General features: G+C 39.0%; 1 protein-coding gene and 2 long non-coding RNA genes across 10 annotated transcripts in view; 2 read left to right on the top strand and 1 right to left on the bottom strand.

The window, feature by feature from the left end:
• The first annotated feature begins 332 nt into the window (after positions 1-332).
• On the top strand, positions 333-6,212 carry LOC136252552 (uncharacterized). The gene is made up of 5 exons (XR_010699635.1): positions 333-393; positions 5,419-5,539; positions 5,625-5,728; positions 5,772-5,843; positions 5,997-6,212. It is a non-coding gene; the product is annotated as an uncharacterized lncRNA (long non-coding RNA).
• LOC136252546 (uncharacterized) lies at positions 339-9,962 on the bottom strand. Of its 6 annotated transcripts, none has more exons than XR_010699617.1 (6): positions 9,812-9,962; positions 1,904-3,501; positions 1,420-1,804; positions 1,179-1,220; positions 590-849; positions 339-543 (listed from the first exon to the last, which is right to left on the bottom strand). It is a non-coding gene; the product is annotated as an uncharacterized lncRNA (long non-coding RNA). The 6 variants fall into 6 exon arrangements; XR_010699621.1 differs by having other exon boundaries at positions 339-529; XR_010699619.1 differs by having other exon boundaries at positions 339-558; positions 610-849.
• LOC136252540 (isoleucine--tRNA ligase, cytoplasmic-like) overlaps positions 9,852-19,513 on the top strand; it is a 23,584-nt gene continuing 13,922 nt past the window's right edge. Inside the window, exons 1-25 of one of the 3 annotated variants that reach the window (XM_066045013.1) lie at positions 9,852-10,089; positions 10,204-10,279; positions 10,344-10,457; positions 10,901-10,987; positions 11,203-11,285; positions 11,332-11,383; positions 11,433-11,517; positions 11,642-11,770; positions 12,535-12,622; positions 12,670-12,730; positions 12,790-12,897; positions 12,946-13,068; positions 13,137-13,228; positions 13,274-13,372; positions 13,442-13,568; positions 13,934-14,007; positions 14,059-14,151; positions 14,201-14,305; positions 14,555-14,641; positions 14,701-14,784; positions 14,874-15,018; positions 15,481-15,601; positions 18,547-18,638; positions 18,704-18,781; positions 19,395-19,510. In XM_066045013.1, the coding sequence (XP_065901085.1) occupies positions 9,908-10,089; positions 10,204-10,279; positions 10,344-10,457; positions 10,901-10,987; positions 11,203-11,285; positions 11,332-11,383; positions 11,433-11,517; positions 11,642-11,770; positions 12,535-12,622; positions 12,670-12,730; positions 12,790-12,897; positions 12,946-13,068; positions 13,137-13,228; positions 13,274-13,372; positions 13,442-13,568; positions 13,934-14,007; positions 14,059-14,151; positions 14,201-14,305; positions 14,555-14,641; positions 14,701-14,784; positions 14,874-15,018; positions 15,481-15,601; positions 18,547-18,638; positions 18,704-18,781; positions 19,395-19,510 (2,501 nt within the window). In that variant the 5' untranslated portion in view covers positions 9,852-9,907. The remainder of the gene's footprint in view (positions 10,090-10,203; positions 10,280-10,343; positions 10,458-10,900; positions 10,988-11,202; positions 11,286-11,331; positions 11,384-11,432; positions 11,518-11,641; positions 11,771-12,534; positions 12,623-12,669; positions 12,731-12,789; positions 12,898-12,945; positions 13,069-13,136; positions 13,229-13,273; positions 13,373-13,441; positions 13,569-13,933; positions 14,008-14,058; positions 14,152-14,200; positions 14,306-14,554; positions 14,642-14,700; positions 14,785-14,873; positions 15,019-15,480; positions 15,602-18,546; positions 18,639-18,703; positions 18,782-19,394; positions 19,511-19,513) is intronic. The other 2 variants (XM_066045014.1, XM_066045015.1) reach the window with 2 other exon arrangements.

The raw sequence follows: 19,513 nt of genomic DNA, 5'->3' as shown, positions 1-19,513 counted from the left end.
TGGCAGAATTGATATGGATGACAGTAGAATTCATAAAGATAATGACAAGACTTCAAGTTGAATGGAAATGATTGGATCATGACACTACTAATCTTATACAAGGCATTGCCACAGAGAGAAATGTCCAATTTGCATGGAGCATAATGGCTGCACACTTGCATTGTGATAATGACAACTATTAACTGTTTTGTGTATTATGCATACGTGTGTGATATTGTGTATGTAAATGCATTATTCTCATTATTGATTGTTTATTGTTTTACTTTGAAGCCCTGCAGCAAGCAAGTCTTCCCACTACTACTAAACGCTACTACTTACCATACAACATGTAGAATAAAATGAATGTGTATAGCTGACAAATATTTATCAGGAAAGCTGTCACAAAACAGCAATGTAAGTGATATGGATGGTATGTATTGACATCTTTATTGAGATTGTCAAATTATAGATAATTAATGAGAATTGTGTATGGATACATAGCACATGTGTGTTTTTGTGCGTATTATTCAGTATATAACGAACTAATGTTCTGCTTGCAAAGACCTGTAAAATAGACACCTGTATTGCAATATAATTGAATATGACTTACAATTTTTTCAATTTCCTCACTTGATGCTGTAAGCTGTGTATGTTCTTTGATGGTCTTAAGCGGTACACTCCAAGTTTTGGGTTGTATACCATCATTTGAAGATAGCCAGTGATCAAATACTTCTATGCGTGAATCCTCTGGCTCATCGGGATGCTGCTTCTTTGTAAGTGTTTGATTCAACCTCCAAACAGTAGGCAATCTTTTTCCAACAGTGGTGACCCTTGGAACTACCACTTTGATCAACTGAGACATTTTAGGCACTATATAAAGAAACACATTCAAAACTGATTACTGCATGAAAATATGTGCCACATATAGTATAATTATTTGGATAGACAGTGGTGTTCTTAGTTCATCTGTGCTATGTATATAGTTGGTAACAACAAAATAATAATACACACACCAAAACAAAGCCCAGAAGGACGGAAAAGCATTACAATGTGTGGAGACCTTCATTGACTGATAATCAACTCTATACAAAAATACAGTTCAAAATGCCTATACAATATTATATAGTTTCAAAGCATCTAGATATGACAGCTAAACTTCTGAAGATACGAATGCATTATTAAAGTATAGTTACCTATACCTTTATCGTGGAGAGCAGGAACAGATTCTAATGCTGAATAGCCTGAAAATGAACAATTTTAGCAAGTAAAAACATTTCACATAGGACTCTTTATTCACAAGCTTATCCTTGTAAACAACATGCACAATGATTCTTATAATAAATGCTTAGTAATATGTTCCTTAAAGTTTAGGTTGTTGTACAAAAAATATCCCTGAACCAATTAGCTACACTACTAGAGTATTTTAATGCATTTAGCTACCTTCAATGTTGGCACAAACAGAAGACGGTAGTGCTTTGTAGGAATTTTAGTAACCTTAGATCTTTCATAATACACCAACGTGTTCTTTTGATGAATATCGAGGATGACATAAGGTGGAGGTTTTTCATCATTGTTTAGTGGACACTGTAAACAAGTCACTGGAGGTGTTGCTGATGGCATGCATACTTTGCTGATCTCTGAGATGAAGGACTCCACACAGATTAACAATTCCCTGTATTGATGAAGAAGTAGGGGTAACTTATCACCAGTTCGCTGCTCATCTTGAATTGTGATAAAGTATTCAATTTAAGGCTGAGACAACTGCAGCTGAAATTGTTGCCATTCTCCTATTTCAAAACAGAAGTATGCTGCTCCTCTGTAGATGCTATATGATAAAAGTTTTTAACATAAATCTTAGCAGTACTTGTTGAATACATGCACACATTACATTGCATTATATGAACACATACATACATATACATACATTCATGTGTACAAATGCATACACTGTAGTGACATTTTGTAAACCGATTTATGAGATGCCCTTTCTGGCAGCGCCATTGGTTGTTGAATATACTCTCTGGTACGAATCTGTTTGCAAAGTAGTAGAGAGTACAAATATCTCCTTGCTTATAGGGCAGTATGTAACTTTCTCATCATACACAAGAAGAGAGGGACCATGAACACCCTCCCTTTCTTTGACACATTCAACTCACGAGGAAACTTTGTGTTTGAAGGTAGCTCAGCAGCTAGGTCAAACTTACCTAATAAGCCCAACAAAATATTCTTATCATTAGACCGGCTGGATTGTTTTAGCATGTAATCAAGCAGTGGCTCACCAAGAAGAGCATACTTGTTGTACGCTCATAAGACTGTTGAAGCACTGCAGTGTTGGGAGTGTAATTGCTATTTGAGACAACTGTGCAGACAAGATCAGATACTTCCTGAGGAGATATGAACATTTCAGTTCTCAAAGAAGGCATTTCTAGATAGTAAAGCAGAATTCCCTTTTGGTGAAATACTGAAGTAGTGCATCAACCTCTTTTCTCTCCTTCAATACCAGCCATACTAGCTAAATCAGTAGCTTTTTCCAGTGTAAGCCTAACTGCAGTCTGTACTTTTTCCAGTATCTTTTCTTCAAAGTTGAGGTAGACAATTGGGTGCACATGTAGCATTTATCACCCACTCAGCAGCTTCCAAAATGGTAATCCTTAAATGATCAACAACCTCTGGATCAGGATTGCTGTTACCAATAAAATGGAAGGCTTCTTTTTGCGGATTCTGACAAATGCTCCAAGAAAGGCTTGCCATCAAACAGCTGATAAATCATCTTGGCAATAGGCTCTTGCTCTTCTAGCATGTGCTCCAACCATCAAAACTGTAGGAACACGAGCAGAAGTTGCTCCTTTTGGTGCCTGCTGTACACAGAGTGAAGTAGAAGCTCAATGGTCTCAATATTGATTTGCATTCCCCTGGTTTTGATCTTTTTTCCCAAACCTACCAAAACGCTGTCGACTGATCACTGGATCGTGTAGCTGTTTTGAAGCATCAAACACCAACAAAGCTGTATCTTCAATGGCCAAGCACAGGAAGTGTATTATAAAATATACTTCCTGTCCACCAATATCAAAGACAATAATTCTGATTATGCCATCTTAGGAGATTGCTTCACTAGCTGCTGTGGCTTTGGCTGCATCAATGACTTCTAGGGGAATTGGCTCTGTAGGTGTTACTGGTGAGGTGTGTTCTATTGATATCAGAGATATGGTGGATTTGACTTCAATTCGGTGCTGCTTAGGTATCTCAGATATTCGAAAAGTAGCAGTGATTGTATGCCACTTAGTAGAAGCCAGCTGACGATCAACACTGCAAGAGTTGATGGACACTACCACTGTAGATGTCTGGGTAGGTTGGAAGGGCTTGTTTAAAAGAGTGTTAATTGTCATTGTCTTGCCTGCTTCTTCAGCTCCAAGGTGACAAGCTTGAATTGGCTGCAAGATCTAGAACCTCTCTTTAGAGCTTCTTGGTAGCATCTGATTACAGATACATCAACTGATTCTTGTCCATCTTGCACATTACTACCTATATTTACATGAATAATTGTTCATCACATACAAATAAACTTAGTACCACAATTCAACTATAAATCCTTCTAACATGTGCCCTCAAGCTTGAGCATATATATCAAAAACTACCACAGTAAGAATTGCACAACAAATATGTGATGCAGCTATACATACACTGGAATTTTAAAAACAAGTTTAGCACTACCGTACAGTGATACTATGAATTGACCCCTGTATGGAACTCCCTTGATTCTTGGACCACCATACACCTTATATTTGTATATCTAATGTCTATACTCAGTAGAGTTTCCCTGTGAGTATTGGAACAGCATTTAAATGAGCAAGGACACATCCGGAGGCAATTAAGGCACACACAAATAATTTATTCGAGCAATTTGATTTTGTGATGCCAAATTACTCTATTAAAAATTAATTTTACCAAAACAGTTGTCTTGGTTGTGTCTCAATAGTATGCCACTAATGATTGTGCTACTGTTATAACACATATGGTACCTGTTGTATATAGTGTTACATCTGAACAATAGTGAACTCCAATACACAGTAGTATTTTCATCACAACACAAGTATTCCTCATGCTGATACGTACATGTACCACCATAACTGGGGGGTCAGGGGGCCATGGCCTCCACACTATTTTTCAAAAGTATGTTTTGGTCTCCACACTTTTGGGGCCAAGTAGCTCAGGTTGAAAAAAATCTTCCAAAGTTATACATTCACAGAAGAAATACATACCTTCATACAAGAAGACATGCAACCACCATAGAACAGCACAGTCTTTTGTGGCAGCACCAGTCTGTTGTGACTGCACAGCAACTATCAAGCTATCTACTGTATTAAACCCAAAAGTGCCTGTAATTTTATTTCTGTTTAGTTCTGGCACGTGATATTTTGCTGTTCAAATATTTTTTCTGGAGCCTGTGCAGTAGTGAGAAGTTAAAACAGTAGAAAGGTTGCCACATTTGTGGTAGCTAAAAGCATTACCCATGCATCCTCTGAAGGAAACTCTTCTGGTCTGATACCATGGTTGCATCATAGATAATGTATGCGTTCCATTTTGTCCACTACTTTGCAGACATACATTATCTATGGTTACATGTTCACATAATTTGAATAATACCCATGGAAGAGTCGTAGGCAAGTAGACGCACATTCAGTACAGAGTTTTGGCTAAATGAAGTATGACAGCCTACCGTTAATGTGAGTCTGTGAAACATTGCATATGTTAGTAAAGTCCACATCATCCATACAAAACTACTTAACATTATATACGTACCAGTGTTTTGGCACTTCCCCCTCCACTGAGATAGAGATATGCAGAGGGAATAAAACTATATAGCACAAGATCTCACTACAGTCAACTGTCTTGACCATGCTGCTAATTATGCTCTGAAATTCTAATTTTAGCAGCTACAATTAATTCACACACAACTATCAGTTGCCCTGACTGTTAGACATGAGGATACATGTAGTTTATAGGCATAGCTAATATACTGGTAAAGCTAGCAGCATAAGTAACATAATACCATCTATGCTACATTACAGGTAGTAGCCCATTAAAATCCATTAAAGACTGCGATTACTATGATGTTTGTATAATTATAAGACTGTAACCTGAAATTCCTGTGTTGGGGGTGGCACCCAAATGAAGAGAATGTGATACTACAGAGCCTGAGGGTTTCTAAGTTCCATAGAACCCTGTGTTTTGAAGTCTGACTTATTTAGACCACAACCATCCTACATATATGGTGATAAATCTCAAGTAGCAGCCTTTGTTATTTCATTGATACCCCACATGCTGTGGTCTTACTAGGTTGAAAATTTAGTATCTTTAGTTGATAGTTTACTGTTCAAATTGGCATATCTGTGCATATTTGTATAGTTATTTTTCACATATTTTAATGTACTCTCATAGTTCTTACATCATCTGTTCACTATGTCTGACCATGGGAATGAAAGAGAGTCCACATGCCAGAAGGAACTTTTGGTAATAATCTAATTCTTGATTTCAGAAATTGATGTTGTCATCACTACAGGTGAGGCAATCTGTTATAGTGCATTTGTGAGGATCATGTGGTTTATATTTCTTCCTATCTTTCAATGGTTTTCTAATGCATCTAGGGCCACTGTGTGGTGATGTCGTTACTTCTGGACTGGTGGACAGACAAATTGGAGAACTGTGATAGTTGGGTGTAGCCCATTAGCCTCGTGTGGACTCTTCAGCGGTGTGTATTGTGTTATCATGATGTGCCATACTGCATCATTTAGGGTGCAATCGTCAAGTGTTTCTGGCATTTCCCAGAGTGCTCCGGAGGTTTGTGGTCTCACTTAGTGGGTTAGGTGAGAATTTGTGTGTCATATAGCTCAGTCAAAGATATGAAAAGAATATAATTATATATATAAATGTTTCTATAGAATAATTTTATTATTTTATGTACATCCAGGGCATATATGCAAAACAGTTTAATGTAGTTCTCAATTTTCTTTTTGTAGTTGGTGTTGACCAGTTTATGAAGGAGGCTATAGATGTCGTGTATAGGTCTATGCAAATGGAGCCATCAAGTTGATTAATAGACATAGCTAGATTTTTTTTGTGTAGTGATCTTCAGGTGTCACATTAATAAGCACCAGTTGCAATGTGAATGTTTTAGTGTTTGAAGTGTGTTTGTATGAAAATTGTTATAAGAGTTCAATGGCATTCACAAATGTGGGGGGTGGTAAGTTATCGGTCCAGCTATGGTTGTGACAAAAGAAGGTGCTCTAGTGTGGGATGTACCCTCCATAGCCTTGCTCACCTGATGTGTTGTGTGGTAAAGTATGTGGAGAGCAGATCAGATGATGGCATATGGTTAACAGTGTTCTCTACCATGTTGGCTATCTGAGGTAAGTAGAAGGTGAACAGTGTTGGGGGTAACGCGTTACATAATACGCGTTACATAATAATTATTATGCGCTTGTCAATTTCATGCCTCACCCCCGGGGGGGGGGGGGGGATACAGGGGATTTGACAAATCGTGGTGTCAAATTCCCCACTACTGGGGAAAAATCGGCTGTCAAATCCCCCACCCCCTAGTAGGGGATTTGACAACACCTCAAGGATGACTAAGCGCATATTTCATGCATGCGACTATAGTAATAAACCTGCCCTGTAGCTAGTAAAATTATAGCAAGTGCGATTTTATTGTTTAGAAATGCAATTACCAAAAATCAGTTAGTGAATCATTGGACAGCTGTCAATTGCCCCAGGGGTGGGGACAAGAAGCAATGTCAAATTCCCACCTGGGGTGTGGGGACGCCCGGGTGTGGGGGGGTGGGGCATGAAATTGACAAGTGCATTACTTTTGTGTAATATAACGAAATATGCTGTAAAAACAGGTAATATAACTCAAGTTACCTTACTTGCAAATGTTGTTACCCAAGTAATGAAGTCAGTTACTGTATGTTTCTACTGACTGAGTAACTGACTGACTGTGACTGACTGATGCCTTCAGACTCGATAATGGCTAAGGCTATGGGCTTGATTTTTTTTACTGTTCGACGTCGCTTCGGCCCGACAGGTGCCTTTTGGCATACCGCATGCAGTACGTACAAATACAATGCATTCTTCATGAACTTAGGGGGCATCTCCAAACTGATTTTGGTACGCTTAACGTCATAATGACGTTAAGGGGGGAGGGGGATTCAGGCCATGATGTAGCTGAACTCTCTAGCATCCATTACGCTTCATTGTGAGCTATGTTAGACCCGTTACACAGCATTACAAATCAAGAACTGTTCGAAAAGCACCTCTGCAATCAAAGTAACCTATATGAAAAGTACGAATAATTTCTGTTGCAAAGGAAAGCCATCATTTGCTACTGCCAAATTGACACTTTTTGCTGTCAGCAAAGATGAATGGGACTCAAAGGAGGACACTGGTAAGTCCATGAAGAATGCATTGTACGTAATGCAGTATGCCAAAAGGCACCTGTTGGGTCAAAGCGATGTTGAACAGTGAAAATCTCAAACCCATAGCCTTAGCCGTTATCAAGTTACACTTGCCTGAAGGCATCAGTCAGTCAGTCAGTCAGTAGAAAATTCTGTTTAATAATTAAAAAAAATTCTGTAGCAACTTGTTGAAAGTGTTTCGGGTCAATCTGAAGACTTTTTTGGGCTTAGTTTTACCTAACCAATACTGCTTCATCGTTGTCAGGGAAAAGAGAGGCTGGCTTTTGGGTGATGTTTCTTCATGGGCCATGCCTACTCCTTTGTGGTCCCTCCTATACAGTTCTATCGTACTGTATGATACACATCAACATCATGATGCTCAGAAACAATCACAATTAATTCCAGAATTGCTATAATCTCACAGCCCTAATAATAAGTTGAATAATTGGTAACAGCCAATATTAGCTAATTTGTGAATATCAGTATCGGTAACGAAGCGGAAATAATTAGCCGATTAACTGAAGCCCACAATCAATCAATAGAGACAGTAATAATTATACATGAAAGTGCTGAATGCAGTAAAAAAATTATTTGTTTCAACTGCTTTGGCTTGTATGTCTATGAAAAGTATGATTGCAAGGTTATAGCAGGCTAAATTTATGGGCTGTCCATGCAATTAGTTAACTGCTCTTTGCAGAGTCTGGAATCCCACTAAAATCACTGTTTGAGGAGCTGCCTCATAACAATTTGGCTTCCAAGTCCATGAAAGGGGTCAGTGGTAAAGCTGTAACAGACCTTGTAGATTGGTCCGCCCATGCAATTATCTACATTATCATTACAAATGCGATGTACACAAACTTTATGTGATTTTCTACTTCTCATCCCTTTATGAAGAATTGAAGAATAACAATATATAATCACTATTGGTTATATCGGCACATCGGCTACAGTAATGAGCATTCAGTCGGTATTGGTAATATGCATATCGGTACAACCTTAAAGGGTATGCATTGATAAATCCTATATAAAAAATCGATATACTCTAATAGAGCAGTCAAAACAGAATATTCATAATGGAACACTATTTACTATCTTGATAAAGGAGCTAAATTTTGAGTTTTACGGAGAATTTGAATGGATCATTACACTTTGGAAATGTGGAATCTGGAATAACGGATATCTAGTTTTACAGATTATACAAATAGCTATGTAACACTGCGGTGTGGGCAGATCAAACGAATTTTTGGGTATACATATCCGATATTACCCGTGGTTAGGGAATTATCTGTATAATGCTCTGTGTACTGTAGAGCTAAAACTTTCTCCAACAACTTTGCAACAATCGAGCTCGGCAACAATTAATCGGACTAACCACTGAAATGGGCTTACATTACAACGTTTCCAATCACTAGGAAATACACCAGTTTTTAAGGACTTGTTATCAACTGGTAGTATGGAAGTGACTAAGGTAAATGAGGGTAATTCCGGACACTCTTTAGTAAAATCGCTCTAACACTGCACTCACAACGAGTTAAGATAACCTCTAGGAATCATTTTAAAGCCTATCTCATGGTGCATCTGCAGTACAAATTTCGTTTTGATACAATCAACTGCTGAGGAGTTATGAGCCAAACTTTAACAGCGTGTAAAAATGCAGCATGCGGCTAATTCCGGACACTTCGAATAACAAGCAATTAGCGCCTTCCACAGGTTATAACAATCCTCTTTGAAATATGGAGACTAAAGTACAACTCATCTGCAGCTTATAAACCAAGTAGAAAGTCCATACCTTTTGGGAGAAAGCAGCAGTGAGTATTTTTAAAAGTTTATGTAATTCGAGAATATTTTCTTTGTATTTCAACCGAGCAGCTGCTGAAAAATCGACTGCCACTCCGCCTGTGCTGCATGGATTCTTATGATTTTTAGTATGCAATTAGCCGAGAGTATGATCTTCATATAAATCTTTGAAAATCGAAAATAGGAGCTTGGGCTGCCTGGTTAAATAAACATTTTCAAAGTTTTTGAACAAAACTACCTGTGATTTTGCTACAAATACGTGTCAAACTTCAAGGTGGAATAACGGATTCGCTTCAATTTGGGTTTGTAGATAGGCCATAGGACACTGCATTAGCATACCAAATTATAGGCCAAGGGATTCTACCATTGTTGAGAACGATCTAAGTGTCCGGAATTAGCCTCTGTCCGGAATTACCCGCACTTACCTTATCTCTTTTCCCGTCCCCATACAAAAAAGTGGTTTGGATATACGGGGGACCATACATGCCATACGCGCTGGTGGGCAGAAGATCGAAACAAGGAATCCGAAAAGTCACAATATACCCTTAAACACCCCCTAACCAAACAATTAGCAAACAACTCACTGATGCCTCCTGTCTTGTTCACTAGAAGGCGCTGACCAGGTAGATGCTGACGTCAGCGTCGTGCAAGTCCCCGTCCCCCCACATGCAGTTGTACGCATGCGTAGATTCACCGTACTACCTTACTGGCGTGTCTGTTTCGGTCAACTAGTCAAGCGAAAAATGTCTTCATATGTGCCCGACCAGATAAACTTTCCTAAAGAAGAAGAAAAGACGTTGAAACTCTGGAAAGAATTGGACGCATTCCAGACCAGCTTAAAGCAGTCCAAAGACCGTCCTAGGTAATATAAGAGTTGTATGTTAGTGTAGCTGTCTGATTTAGTCTGTAAAAAACCTTATGACAAGTTGTGATCGTGCACGAATGTATTAGAATACACCGCGAACCCCTTGTGTAGGTACACCTTCTACGACGGACCGCCATTTGCAACAGGTTTACCTCACTATGGTCATATACTAGCAGGAACTATTAAGGTGTGTGTAGTCCTAATAGTGTAAGACATATCTGCTGTGTGTTATCCCTACCCCACATGTGTAGGACACAGTGACACGGTATGCCCACCAGACAGGACATCATGTTGAGAGAAGGTTTGGGTGGGATTGTCATGGGCTACCAGTAGAATATGAGATTGATAAAACCCTCGGTATAAAGGTGAGTAGCATGGTATATAAACCTGTTAATGTGGACACTTGAGGACACCTACATAATCCAGACACTTAGTTAAGATATATACTGATCTGAACTACTATTGGTTGATCATGATGTCTGTATCACACTAGCTAGAGCCTGTTATGTGGACTATATTGCTATAATCAGTCATCCCAGACCACTTCATCTGTTCCTTTGGGTAAATTACTGTGCCATCATTAATTTGACCAACTTGGCAGTTGGCTACTTGTATAGGTGATCTGAAAAATAAAGGAGAGCCAGTAACAGCAAAGTTTACCAACTGCAGTGACCTTAAGCTTATAATACTTACTATTATATCGGTAGTTGATCTTGCTGGGTTATCTTTGACAAGGGACCACCTTCATGTATGATGTGACAGTATGTTAGTACACTACATATCATTACCATACATTGTTATGTTACAGGGCCCAGAAGATGTGAAGGCGATGGGTATAGGAGAGTATAACAAGGAATGTAGGAAGATTGTAATGAGATATTCTACTGAATGGAAGGTTTGTGATAAGAGGGCAACCAGCTCAGTGCTAGGATTAACAAAATCAACCTCTGTTAACCATTGTGTGTGACCAAAACCCATTGTAGTTGGGAAATTTACTATGATTAGCGTCATATGAGCAATATCTTAATAATGGCTGACCTATGTAGCTATTTCTAGCACTGAGAGGGTTGGGTGCTTATGTTTAAGGACACTCTTATATTCTGGTTACAGGAGATAGTTACAAGGTTGGGACGCTGGATAGACTTTGATAATGATTACAAGACGTTGTATCCATGGTTTATGGAGTCTATATGGTATGTGGTTGAATTATTAACATTGGTTACCATGGTGATAATACAGGTGGGTGTTCAAGCAGCTTTATGACAAAGGACTGGTTTACCGTGGTTACAAGGTGAGGGGCATATTTTAATATATCAGTGATGAAGTAGTTGTTGGATCAGGTGATGCCCTACTCTACCGGATGTAACACACCATTATCCAACTTTGAGTCTGGTCAGAATTACAAGGATGCTGTGGATCCTGCTGGTAGGTGCTTATGTATATATAAGGAGGTGCTTGTATAGTAGGAAATGTTTAGGTGTTTTTTTTTTGTATTGGTTAGCAATGTTTCATGTGCAATAATTTATTTTAGTGGTACTTATTTTTCCAGTGATAGTCAATTTTCCACTTGATGATGATCCTAATGTTAGTGTGATAGCATGGACCACTACTCCTTGGACGTTACCTAGCAATCTAGCTCTCTGCGTACACCCTGACTTCACCTATGTTAAGGTTAAAGGTGAGACTTAAATTTGAGTACTATTTGGGTCTAAATGGTTGGGCATTGCATCATTGTTATTGCTTACAATGGAACTGCATCAAAAACAACATCCTAAAATGTGAACACGTTGATAATCAGAACACTTGTTCATAGTCCTATTTAGACCCCTCACTAATAAAGACTGCTTTAACCCGTAAACCCGCAGAGATCTTTTTGGGAATGCATGTTTACACGGTATAAGCATGCGTGGTGACACTAGGTGGGGTAACTTAATTTTTGTAACCTACAACTACACATTGATCAAAAGTCTGTTCACTGGGCTCCTTGGAGAAGGTTAAATGAACATTGTAACTACAGTGGCTTACTTGTTATGAAGTGATGAATAACAGTGAATCATGTCTCCGTGTTTCAAAGCTCTTGCGACGTATTTAATTTCAATTGTGGGTTTACTCACGTGACATATATGGCTTGATAGAAAATTTAACAGCGACTCAAACAGAAGTGATAGGAGCAAACCACCATTGACTTATGAACCATTTTATAAAAGTATGTGTGCACAGAATTTGTGTGTTTCCTTACCGAAAATTTTATTTACACGGCTAGTTTTGACCTTATCATTTATGTAGAATTCTAAGTATTATTTTAATCCTTGTTAATTAAACAGGTTTAAGGATTAAGTTTGTCACAATGTATCCAGAGCAGAGTCTTGGTTTACTTGAACGTTTAAATCTTGTATACATGTACATATTATAGGTTATGTGTGTGAATTAAGGCTTTTTTAGACCAATCAAACAACAGTATTTACATCATGTTGGAGGACCGGTTGGAGGCATTGTTCAAGAATCCTGAGGAGTATGCTATATTGGAAAGGTTTGATAAGCTGGATTAGTTGTAGTGATGATATGATCTCTTCACAGGTTCAAAGGGATTTCCCTACTGAACAAGAAGTATCAACCATTGTTCTCTTATTTTGCCCATGTGAGCTGTAGAGGATGCAAAAGCTGTTATACGTACCAAATTCTTATTCTCCCTTACAGATGAAGCAGTCAGGTGGTGATCAGGGAGCATTCCGTATCCTGTGTGATACTTACGTCACATCTGATAGCGGTACTGGTGTGGTCCATCAAGCACCTGGGTTTGGTGAGGTAAGATGATCTCATCAATGAGGTCACATGACATCACACACACTATAGGATGACTTCAGGGTATGTACACATTATGGGGTGATCAGGAAAGATGAGCAGGTAGTGTGTCCTGTAGATGAGACTGGCTGCTTCACTAGTCAAGTGACTGACTTTATGGGACAATATGTCAAGGTATGCTAGATGTATTTTCCTGAAAACATACTGTATTTGTAGTATTTCATAATCTTATTGTACACTAGTCAGCAGATAAAGGGATCATGAAGGTACTCAAACAAAATGGCCGTCTTGTTCACCAAAGCACAATGAAGCACAGCTACCCATTCTGCTGGAGGTGAGTAGAGGGTGTGGTTGATATCAATAGGACAGTCCCTTACAGGTCGGAAACCCCCCTCATCTACAAAGCTGTCCCCAGCTGGTTTGTGAGAGTTGAGAGTATTGTTGATAAACTGTTGAAGAATAATCAGAAATGTTATTGGTAAATATGTTTATGTTGCAGTAACATGTATACATACATAATAATAATAATTGTTATTCTACCCCTCAGGGTACCAGAGTTTGTTAAGGACAAGAGGTTTCATAACTGGCTGAAGGATGCTTGTGATTGGGCCATCTCTCGTAACCGATACTGGGGAACTCCCATCCCATTGTGGGTATCAGATGATCTCCAGGAGGTATGACACTGCAACTATTAAGGTTCAGATAATTGTAGAAAAACTGGTCTTGCCACATATTTAGTATTGAGAAATGCCCAGTTTTAAATATTTGAGATTATAGCTTGGAAAGAAAGATTTGTAGAGATAAATTTGGTCAATCACAACTGGTTAAACTGAGAGAAATTTTCCAGCACATGTCTTTTACAACAATACAGAGCTGTATACTGTAGATATGCATCCATATGAGATTTTGCTGATAACCGATATTGAATAATATTTTTCAATCCGATATATGTAATACTGCAAGCTTGTCTTTCAACTAATTTACTAGTTTCCATTTCTGTTTAGTGCATAGCCATTACGTAATACATCCCTGTTGTTAGGTGGTGTGTGTGGGATCAATTGCTGAGTTAGAAGAATTGTCAGGAGTCAAAGTGACTGATCTGCATCGTGAGAAGTGAGCCGGTCCATCTCTGTGTGTCAGTCCTGTACACCACACGCTACACAGTGTGGACCCCATAACAATTCCCTCCAAGACTAGACCGGGAACTACCCTACATCGGATCAGTGAAGTGTTTGATTGTTGGTTTGAGAGTGGAAGGTGATTTCCCCTGTGTTATTATCATGTGATCACTTGTATGGTTTCACAGCATGCCGTATGCTCAGAGCCACTATCCATTTGAGAACAAAAAACAATTTGAGGCTACCTTCCCGGCTGACTTCATTGCTGAAGGGATTGACCAAACAAGAGGATGGTAAGTGTGTAACTGGTGTACAAAGATTATATGCTCTTGAATACATTCCCTACTTTGTATTAAGTAAACGTATTTTACAGTATTATGTTGTTATGTTGTGCCTGTGGCTGTGAAATTTTTTCTACAACAAAACTGTAGGTATTTGTTGTGTACATTATCTGTTATAGCAGCATATGACGTACAATGAGGTTCAACATTGACAATTTGGTACAATTTGTATGTCTGTCTATCCTATTGTTAATGTTGTAGGTTCTACACACTTCTGGTGATCTCCACAGCACTATTCAACAAACCTCCCTATAAGAACCTGATTGTGAATGGATTAGTACTAGCTAAGTGAGTAGGTGTAGTGATGTCATCATGTAATGTAATTACATCATGTGACATCATCATAGAGATGGTCAGAAGATGAGCAAAAGGTTGAAGAATTATCCTGATCCTGTGGAGGTGGTGAACAAGTATGGAGCTGATGCTCTAAGGTTGGCAGGGGCTAAGAGTGAGCTTAATACTGTTGGTGCTGTCATACTGTTACGCTATACACATTAATCCTGTTATGCTGATCATACAGGTTATATTTGATCAACTCGCCGGTGGTCAGGGCAGAGGTGCTCAAATTCAAGGAGGATGGTGTTCGTGACGTAGTGAAGGATGTGTTCCTCCCATGGTACAATGCTTATCGCTTCCTTGTGCAGAATGTACAGAGATTAGAAACTGTGAGTATAGTGGGTGTGGTCTTGTGTTGGTGGGACCTGGATACTTCACCCTCCACCTCCTTGGGGCCAAGTGACCTGATTATCAAGGTGTCCTACTAAGGGATATTGGGACCTTAACTAAATATTGTCTGGATCATGTTGGTGTCATCCTATATACAGTGTAATCTATCGAAATCTCTCTAATGATAATGACCTCAACAAGTCAAAATTTTGACCTGTATGAAAAGGCAAAGATTTTGGTGCCAGTAATTTAAGTCATATCCATGGCAAAGCATTGTTGTGTATTATAGTAAAAAAAGTGGAATCCCATTATACCAAAAGTGGTCACCATTGTCTTGGAGTTATTCATACGTATGTGTGTATGTTGCATCAATTATTTATTTAAATCCAGCAATGCAGATGTACGTAAATGTTTCCTGTGCTACATTACACATGTACCTATCATTGTTTTCTAATTACCAGGAGGAAGGAATATCATTTAAACATGATGATACACTGACCTATACTAGTACTAATCTGATGGACAAGTGGATAGTGTCCTTCACTCAGAGCTTGTTGTCTTTTGTTCATGAAGAAATGGACCGTAAGTGTGTACAAGCATGGATACCATACTAATAACACGGGATTGGAAGCTCCGTTTGCGGGCTCAATATAGCGTGTACATTCCAAATAAGCACTCCTCATAGTTTCGCAGACTTTCCTTTCGGTTGGTAAAGGCTACAAAAGTCTGGTTATTTCGATACCAACTTAGCTAAGGGTAGTGAAGAACCAAGGTAAGTGTATAAGATGATATATGAGCTAGTATTTCTGTGCAATTAAGCTCAAATTGTCTTGTAGCACTACGTAAATTGGGGAACACTATGAAACCGTATTCTGTACTCTTTGCCAAGTCTTTGAAGACATACAGTGAAAACTAATGGAATTGTATTAAAGTACAGACAATTCCAATGGGCTTGTGCCGCACGTTGGTACAATTCAACACTTTTTCCAGAAGATTTTTAGTGTTAACCAAATGACAAGTGAGATAGTTTGTGTACCTGTTTCGGGTATTTCTAAGCGTCCTCCAGACAATTGCTAAAATTATGGCGAAGCTAAATGATTCGTGTAACCAATTACAGTAACCAATTACAGTTCTTTGTTTTGTACGGACCAGTTTAAGCTCGTGGAACAAGACTCAAATCCCATCCTGTGATAATAGAGCATAGCAACCAAGATAGCAACATAACTAATGACATGACGCAACCATCAAATTAATTACTTCCGGTACAACGAGAAGTGCCGTCGTGCAAAACAGAGCTTCCAATCCCGTGTTATTAGTATAGTATCTATGGTACCAGTTATATATAAAGTGTATGGTAATGTACAAGTGTATCTGGACAATTTAGGATGTTTGGAGTTTAGTCCATAGCATCTTGGCAGTTCGTCTTGCTGTGTAAGTTTGACAGACAGTCAGCATTGTCTAGTGTCTCTGTCCTTGTCATATGACATAGTGAATAGTGAGGAAATAAGGCTTTTGAAAGGAGCCCCAATAGTGGCTCAAGGAATGGCTTTACTATTGCAGCACACATACATACTCTTTCTGCCACTATTTCTAACCACCCTACTACTCTTAGGAGACAAACCCCAACACACGTATATACACCTACACGCACTGTATGGAGATAAAACTGTTCCTAGCATAACATCCAAATAACTATTTTCTTGGAATACACACATATTGTAAGTATTTCATTGTGTTAGTAATTGAGTCCTCCATTCCTGTGGACGTGGTTGTGCAATACATTAATCACATGATCACATGAGTGTACATTGGCTGCCCACAATTGTATAGTTCTATGAGATTTAGCCATTCACTGTTTGTCTCCAAATGACGAGAGTTTCAATTTAAAGACTGACCCTTTTAGAACAGTAGTATAAGCAAGAGTTAATAATAGTAGAGAGGGAAAACAATGCCAAGTGGTTGTTACCTTATCAAAATGGCAACTATCTCACTGGACAGCTCCATGGCAACACCTCTGCAGACAGCAGTAGTAGATGTACCATATACTTGTATCTGTTATCATACATTGGCCCTAAGATCACTCATCTTTTCTTGTGTAGTGGGCCAGTGCCTGAGCCAGCAGCTTTCTTGTCACTAGTTTCTGTGTTACACTTAGAACATGTTATCAAATTAATTTTACATTTATATGAAACTCTGTTCTGTAGTCTTCTGAAACGAAGATAAGCAGAAAGAGTCACATATTCTCTACAGGAGCTTGACTAGTGACCCGACAGAAAGGCTGCATACACCCTGTCTTTGATGGTCACATAGACGGATGGCTCTTTACATTCCTTCAATCATATGTAAGTGCTGAGTGAGGTTTGCAGCTTCTTGATAAAGGCTATGGGATAGTAAACCAGGGGGGCTTAGGGGGGCTTAGTGCTTTACCTCTAGTATCATTAGCCCATGAAGTGGAAGTAAGTGACCATCTTGCTATAACATTCCAGGCAATACTTGTAGTATTATCTGTTGTGACACATGCCACATTATTCTGTAACGGTTTCCAATACTGATGCTATGTTCAGCATTGTGACTATCTGGGAGCTAGTACTTTGGGTGGAACCAAAGTACCTCTTAAGAGTAGCAACTTGTGGATCATTGAGCTGTATTTCCATAAACTTATTGGGATTTGCAAGCAAGATGTCTGTATTCACTGTTGTTGCCAATGGGTTTGTCAGCATAGAAGTTACTAGTTCCAGTCAGTACAAGTACAAGATGGCCCCAGGAAAGAATCATAGCATATTTGACCCAGCAACTGCAATAGTGGTGATGATAGTCATAAAAAGTTTACCCATGCCTATAAAATGTTGTTTCTGACTCAATGACCATACCCCTTCCCCTCCCCCCTACCGGACTCAGAAGACACTGGAGGAGGATGTCTTTTATTGACTGCTGTACCTTTAACAGCTTATTTACTGTAGTGAAACTTGTCATCATGTACCTATTACAATAGTCAGTTTTACTATGTTTTGTAGTGAAGTGGCTGCTGTCCGGCCCACTAGGTTGCATACTCATTAATTTTAGGTCAACTTGTTAACCAGCTAACTGCATCCTGCACCAAGTTTTGCTGTAGATGTTGGTGAAGATGTTGATTAGATTACCAATGGCATTATTTGAGGCTTCAGGCTCAGCTACAAAGGAGATCATCAATTTAGAATTGGTGGTGAGATAGATTTGGTTTTGAGGGTAGTATAATTATGAGATGTTGCACATGGACGTTGTTTAATAATCTTGGACCACTGACTTCACTGTACAAGATTGTCTTGGGTATATAGATGCCTTGCCTTTGTCTCCAAGTATGATTCTTCAGTCATCATGTCCAAGTGTTGAGTAAAATAATTTCTGAGGTAAGATACTGCACAAGATATCAAGTGTATCAAGACCTCATCTCTTGAAATACAATTTGGCAATAAAAATCTAATTGTATTTAGTGTGTAGCTCTTGAGTTACATGTGTATACTGGTGATATCCATGTCACTCTCCTCTAGGTTACAGGCTGTACACTGTTGTGCCACGTTTAGTTCGTTTCATTGACCAGTTGACAAACTGGTATGTCAGGTTTAACAGGCGAAGGATCAAGGTGTGTTACTGAGTCCATTAACTAATGTTTCACTAAGTGTGTTCTCTTCATCCCCTCCCCGGTAGGGAGAGACAGGCCAGGAGGAGTGTCTACAGTCACTACATACACTGTATGACGTGCTCTACACCATGTGTAGAATGATGGTGAGTGTGTGTGGTGTGTGTGTGTGTGTGTGTGTGTGTGTGTGTGTGTGTGTGTGTGTGTGTGTGTGTGTGTGTGTGTGTGTGTGTGTGTGTGTGTGTGTGTGTGTGTGTGTGTGTGTGTGTGTGTGTGTGTGTGTGTGTGTGTGTGTGTGTGTGTGTGTGTGTGTGTGTGTGTGTGTGTGTGTGTGTGTGTGTGTGTGTGTGTGTGTGTGTGTGTAACCAACAACAACAGAGGTTTCGCTATCTGAACTAATGTTGGGTGTGTGTGTTTATGCAATTAAAATGCAAACACTGGTACAAAAAAAGTGTCCTGGAAAGGACAACTTGATCAAATACTGTATACAACAGCTCAGTTTAATACTCTACTAAAAGCATACAACTCAATGGGACCATAATGTGTAGTAACTGATTATACCTACAATACCTCTCTTAAAATGATACAGTAGACCATATTAGGAATGATGATGTTGGTCCCAGTAGGTTAAACTGATTACAGTTTTCTTTGAAAGTTTTAGATCCCAAACTGTCCCATAACAAAGAGATACAGTGACAGAATATGACTAACAGAATATGACTAACACATACCTCTTGTAATATACTGTCACTACTACAGGCACCGTTCACTCCATTCCTCACGGAGCTGATGTATCAGAATCTGAGACAATTGTTGGTAGCCAGTCAGAATAGTGGTAATGCCAGTATCCATTATCTGATGATGCCTCGGGCTAAGTG

Source organism: Dysidea avara, chromosome 4, assembly GCF_963678975.1.
Source record: "Dysidea avara chromosome 4, odDysAvar1.4, whole genome shotgun sequence".
Classification (NCBI taxonomy): Eukaryota; Metazoa; Porifera; class Demospongiae; order Dictyoceratida; family Dysideidae; genus Dysidea; species Dysidea avara.
Note: the sequence above shows the minus strand (reverse complement) of the source record. Positions and strands in the feature narration are given on the sequence as shown.